General features: G+C 40.8%; 1 protein-coding gene across 2 annotated transcripts; it reads right to left on the minus strand.

Annotated features, from left to right (window-relative positions):
• Positions 1-322: 322 nt before the first annotated feature.
• On the minus strand, positions 323-4,062 carry LOC115195534 (2-(3-amino-3-carboxypropyl)histidine synthase subunit 2). 2 transcript variants are annotated; one of them, XM_029755475.1, is made up of 7 exons: positions 4,009-4,062; positions 3,437-3,594; positions 3,237-3,349; positions 2,312-2,532; positions 1,382-2,071; positions 1,000-1,188; positions 323-812 (listed from the first exon to the last, which is right to left on the minus strand). In XM_029755475.1, exons 2-7 carry the CDS (start codon positions 3,584-3,586, stop codon positions 676-678), a joined length of 1,500 nt encoding a protein of 499 aa, XP_029611335.1. In that variant the 5' UTR covers positions 3,587-3,594; positions 4,009-4,062; the 3' UTR covers positions 323-675. The 2 variants fall into 2 exon arrangements, with proteins under 2 accessions (XP_029611335.1, XP_029611336.1); XM_029755476.1 differs by having other exon boundaries at positions 3,996-4,029.
• Positions 4,063-6,437: the final 2,375 nt, after the last annotated feature.

The raw sequence follows: 6,437 nt of genomic DNA on the forward strand, positions 1-6,437 counted from the left end.
CAGAGCACAATTAATTTAAACTATGACTGATCTAAATAGCCTATATTGACCTATGGCCTATATTGATTTGAATGAAAAAAAAAAAAATCTGACAACTTGAATATATCTCTTTTGTATATCTCAATTGTGATTTACAGTACACAGAGCAAAACGTTGTTAAATAAATAATAATAATTATGTGTATTCACAACAGTGATGAGTACATTTAAGCCCAAGCATGTGGTCTCACATTTTCAACGTTCTATCTGTTACATTTAAAAAAAAAAACTGTTAAACTTCTGTTATACTGTGACATTCATCACATTCAAAGCACTGCTAAACATTTCTTGACAGGCATTTATTTTTTCAGACGCAACTGATCTATAAACGTTTATATACGTATGCTTCAAAAAAGCATCAATATAACACAAAAAGGCTTTTCAGTTCTCCCTCCATGACACACTTCAGTGTAGCAGTAAAAAAAGGAAATCCTATGTTGACGTGACTCGCGTGAATATAATGCACCTGATATAGCTTAGTTATGCAATAATCCTGGTAAAGCCTTTCATTTGTCAGAAGATGGCTAACTTAAATTGGAAACTGTTGAGCTATGAAGCAACATAATATATTGATTGATATTATATGTAAAACATTTGCAATGGACTAATAATCTGGCTGTGATGAGTGCCTTCATGATCAATGGTCCCTGTCAATCATCGGCTCCTCTTCGTAGGCAATGGCAATGCCTTTCCTTCCCTCTAATGCTTTCACCACCGGTGTTTCTCCCAGTTTTTGCTCCAGTCCCTGCCAGCTGCGACCTGCCAGGAACGTGGCTAAAACAAACAGATGAGGAAATTAGGAAAATTGTAACTCAACAAAAGTTACCACTCAACAGCATCTTTATTAATGGTCTTACAATCCCAGAGTAGAGTTTAAACCCCAACCCAACAGAGCCTGTCACGATTCTGTGAATTTGGCTTGTTTTTCGATATTTATGTCTGTTCTTCCCATATATCGTACCAGCTGTGTTAGCATTGGCCACAGTGAGCGCCTGGTTCCGTAGGACGAGTGAGGAGTTGCGTGAGGAAGACACTGGCTCACTGGACGAGAAACGGGTCATTCGTAAAGCTCCGGTGATGAGGGAGACATCAGTCTCATCACCGTCCTCGAGATCGTCAGGGTTCGCCAAGGCCACATGCTTAGATCCACCTACAACAGGTTTTACTATCAGTCTTGATACGTATGGCCTGGTCCCAGATCTGTTTGTACTGTCTTGCCAACTCCTGGCATGATGACATAAACAGATCTGGGACCAGGCTAAGATACACACAGTAAAACACCAGGTCTATTCTTGCTCACAAAACTTTAATTCAGGAACAAATCAATGTCAATCAGATCCTACCTGGAAGCAGATCGCGGAAGTCTGTGACGTACTCTCCTGACCATTCCCTTTTCTTGTTGCAGGCCACCTCCATTTCAAAGGGGGTCACGACCGGTTTGTAGAACTCACTGGAGTCCAACAAAGAGTTCTCCGGACATGCGATCAGTACATAAATGTCAATCTCAAGAAAGTTAGCCAGTTTGGCCACATTCAGTTTCCCCATGGCAAACATGTAGCTCTTTTTCCCTGCTCTGTGGATGGTTTCTTTCAGCTGCTCGATGATGGTGAGGTAGTTTGCCACACCAAGTGTACCCACAAGAATGCCCACCACACTGGCATCCTTTGCCCTCTCTATTGCGTAATATCGCTTCATCAAAGCTTTGTTGATACTGATCGACTCAGTCCGACCTGTCATTGTTACAGGGTCAAAAGAGCAGAAAGAGCAGCGGTTCCAAGTCATCATGAAGTTTGTCATGGTTGCACCTTCATGGCCGATAAAGAACACACTGTAGTCCTCAACGGTCTGTCCACATTTCAAGACAAACTGCCTTCCGAACTGGTGAACGACTTGATCACCGTTTTGACACTGAGAACTGCTGACATTGTGCTGTCCATGTGTTTCTCCGTGACTGTAGCAAAGTTCTCCGTCCACGTGAAGGGTTGAGGCGGCAATGTTCGGATACTCAGAGGACAGCAGCGCCAGCAGATCGTCTGAGGAGAGACATTATCATGCTATAAACCAGTATTAAGTAAGTTGCTAAAATATGTTGAAACGCATATCTCGTTTTAATATATTTCTAAAACTATGTCGCAAATCAACCTGAGGAAAAAGTATAAATCGCTCACATTCCTTTGTAAGGATATCACAAACTCAAAGTTTCCCGTCTTAAAAAACATTGACACAATGGGACAAAAGGGACATACGTCATTGTGTGAAGCTGAAAGGCTTACCATTAATGTGATCATAGTTGACATCGTACAAGAGGATGACGTAACTCTGTCTGTTGGGGTATAGCTCTCTGAAGGAGGAGACACACGACTCCAGGACCACAGGTTTCCTCTCAAAGACGTACATCAGAGGGAGTCTTCTGGATGGGCTGAGACAAGCCCTCCCGTAGTGTACGATGCAGTCTGCGCCCACATGCTCCGCTGCAACTTCATCTACACAACAACTGGAAATATCAAGAGTATTGACAATAAGGTTACAGTGATGAATGTCAAATGATTAAACAAATAATGGCCAAAAGAATGCTTGCAAATATAACAGAATAACAGTTTATTGTCCATCCAGGATGGACATTTTTCTTTGGCATCACCTTCCATTAAAATAATCACATACACATACATTCTCACATCAGACACATTTAAACCAGTCAGTCCATCATGCTGCATACACTAACAACATAGAGGATATTAATACATTCACTCACAAACGACCACTGTCCCAACTGCACTAGATAGATAAGTACATATACCGATACAATTTACTTTGCATTTAGTAATCCAACAAATTAACGTTTGAACACGTTCTTCTTGGCCATGGTCATTCAGAAGGGCCGGCCAGAGGGAAGCCTCTCCAACTGAGGGTGTAGAAGGTGGGAGGGGTCGCCAACGACAGCCTGTGCCTTCTTTATGGTTGCCTTGTGGAACAGGAAATGTGCCTGTGGTCGACCAATTACTTTGCTGGCTGTGTTAACTATTCTGGTCAGTCACGCTCAGATTACCATACCAGACTGTCATATTGAACGTGAGGATGCGCTCCACCAAGCTGCTGTACACCCACTCCAGAACATTCTGGCTGACCCCAAACCCCAAAATGCACTAGTCTCATTTTCTATCACTTTCATGTTTTTGATAATAACACAATGTTTCCTACCTGCCATAGGATGTGTCTCCAAGGATGAATAGTTTTGCTTTGGTTCCCTTCTCGATCTCTGCAGCAATTGCTATTGAATCAACCAGCACCTCATCTGGAAATTGCAAGGCAACCTAAAGCACAAATGATTCATAATTTACACACACACACACACACACACACACACACACACACACAACTGCGTTGTTGAATCCTCATACCTTTTTGAACTGATGATCATTGATGAAATGGCATGTCGCCTTGATCTGATAATGCTCATCTAGATTCCCACAGTGAACATTCTTCTCTGCTGTCACGTCCAGCACGCGCTGAAGAACCAGTTCACTGTTGGTGCTGAATGCATCAGTCATTGTAACATCTAGGAATAGAAAACAGCTAGTGGAATTAACATATCATCCCAAGGACCACACAATAACCGGATGCACTTTGTTGAAATGTAGCAAGATGATAATGAAGGTTCACTATGGATTTCCTCGTCTATGATAAATGCTGCTACAACAGAACATGGACTTTCTGCTGGGTATCTGTGTATTATTAATGTATGTGTCGATACATGCTACTGTACATCAAGCTAGCGAGCTGCGTGCTAGCTAGCTCGTAAATGATGACCCAACGTGATGTCAAATTAAATATTTTAGAGAGTTGACCCAGGCATAGACAGTATTGGATGCAAGTTTTCTCATAAAGACATGACCACCAGAATAAAGTATTCGTCAATAATTCAGATAACAAACTAAGATAAATCGCATTATAACTGACAGGCTAAGCTTACGGGTGTAGAAGCGTGTAAACACACGTGTAGGACGACAGGAAATAACTTCCGGGTTGTTTCCGTCACATTTCACAATAAAGGCCCCCCGTGCAAAGATTATTATTCCTCGGGGATAGTACATAATATTTTTAAAAAACAAGTCTGATATGGGCAAAATTATGTTTTATATACTTAAGTAATGTGTTCCTTCAAACAGTTTTACAATATCTTGTCATTAAACACATCCATTGGACTGAACAGAAATTGAATGTGTGTTCAATGACTCACCAGAGTCCCCAAGTATTTAAAACAACTGAGTTAGAATATGGAGCTGCATCATATCAAGTTCATTTACTGTGAATACATAGCCGTAAATGCACACTTTGGACAGCATTGCAAATATATCAATGAATTTCTACAGCATACTCAAACACAAAATACACAGGTTTCTTTCTGAATGAAAGGAATGCATTAGCATAAATTGCAATATATTAATATCTGTTGTCACATTCTATTATAAATGACATTTCATTCATTTTGTAGTGTACTCTGTAATATGAAAACACACCAGGAAAATTATAAATACAGGAGATAGTTGGACAGTGCAGCTTTTCCCATTTCATGGTTTGGTCCTCAAACTAGAAATGTCAATGTCAATACACTTCCAAGCATGTTCTCTGTGTGCTTTTCATGTCATCGGCCAGTGGTTGTTTGGTCCTATAGTGATTGACTTTTATCAAATACAAAATGGTGGCAGTGGTCAACTCATGACCTTTTGTCCATATGGGTTCATTTTGAGCTACAGTGGTACAGATGACCAGCTCTTCCTTGACATCCCGGTGTCACATCCAGACGCGATAGAATTCATGAACCACAGTGAGACAAATGAAGACTGAACCTGGAAGACATGGGGGGAGTCCATCAGTCAGAACTTGTTTATGGCCTATGGCCAAAAGTGACATTTAGTAGACCAAAATCAGAGATAGACAATTAGTAGGAGTGAGGAAATATCAGTAGTTATAGCTGATATCCTGGGCCACCGTATTATTATCCAGAAATTATATTATTGCGCTTTCCATGTGTATTTTTATTGAGCAAATGAGAAAAGACAATAATCCATGGATACAATTATGCAGGGGTGCAACTTTCACTGGGGACCGGGGGGGGGGACGGGGGGGGGGGACGGGGTGACATGTTTCCCCTACATTCTGAAATTGCATTCCAGTTTTATCATTGGATTGTGATACAAAACGAAGCAAAGGTGTGCTTTAGGACCATGCGGATGCCTCCGAGCGGTCGGGAAGGCTATTTCATAGTGTCAAGTTTGTGAAATTCAATGATGATGTCCTGCCACTTCAGTGTCGATTTTTCATATTGGACTGAGTCAAATGACGATCTTGATCAGCATTCTACAACAGACAGACTTGGCTATTAGTCACATAAACCATAGATATGTTTCTGATCATAAGACATAAATAACAAATAAATAGTGAAAAGACATCATTAAGATGGGTGCTACACATGTATGGTGAATGAAGCAATACTTTAAGAGCTCTAAAGTGGAATGGTTCAATCATGATGTACAGTATACTGACCATTTCCATAAACTCTGTCTGATTTTCCAGAAGTTTCTTCTCACTCTCTGCTTTGTAATAGTAAAATAAAGAATCTATCAGAGGCGAAAGTCATTCATTCGTAAACCACTAATTTCCATATGTACTAAAAAGCTAAGTGGTTGTTTCTTGGGTTTTAGGAATGTGACTGGAAAAAGTGCCCCAGGTCTTGACAAAGAACACATTGAAAGGTAAAGGGTGATATCGGCAAACAAATGCCACGGTCAAGGCTACGACGGCCAGTGCAATGAGTGGAGCTTACTCAGGTGTTCAAAAGCCCATATCAGACCGAGCCTAATGCTTCTTATGTAGTTCTTTATTAGTTTTAGTTTAGAAAACAATCTTTCCCCAGAAGCGACAGTTACAAGGATGGTAAAAACAGCTTGATTTCCATAGCAACATCAGGGAAACTGGGCAGAAGGTGGTGCTTCACATCTTTAATTGAGCTTCTCATTCTCCTTATTTGCCGGCCTCAACATGTTACAGAAAGAGGATAACTATATAGGAAGCTCTGGGGACAGATCGTCTGGATACTGGACAGCCAATAAATTGGCAGATGCAAACAGATGATCATATTTAGAAGACAAACATTCTTGAGGGCTTGAACAAAAAAAGCTGTTATTTTTCGTTCATACTGGTGAACCGGCGTTTGAGTTGTGTGGTTGTAGTAAGCTAGTGTTTTGAGGGTGGAGTAACTATATTATTTGGTATTAATAGACTGGTTTTACACACAGTTTGATGCCATTCCATTTGCTCAGTTCCGGCCATTATTATGAGCCGTTCTCCCCTCAGCAGCCTCCTGTGGAATGAATATAGCACTGAAAGCATAAGCTACAG

This window comes from Salmo trutta, chromosome 6, assembly GCF_901001165.1.
Source record: "Salmo trutta chromosome 6, fSalTru1.1, whole genome shotgun sequence".
Classification (NCBI taxonomy): Eukaryota; Metazoa; Chordata; class Actinopteri; order Salmoniformes; family Salmonidae; genus Salmo; species Salmo trutta.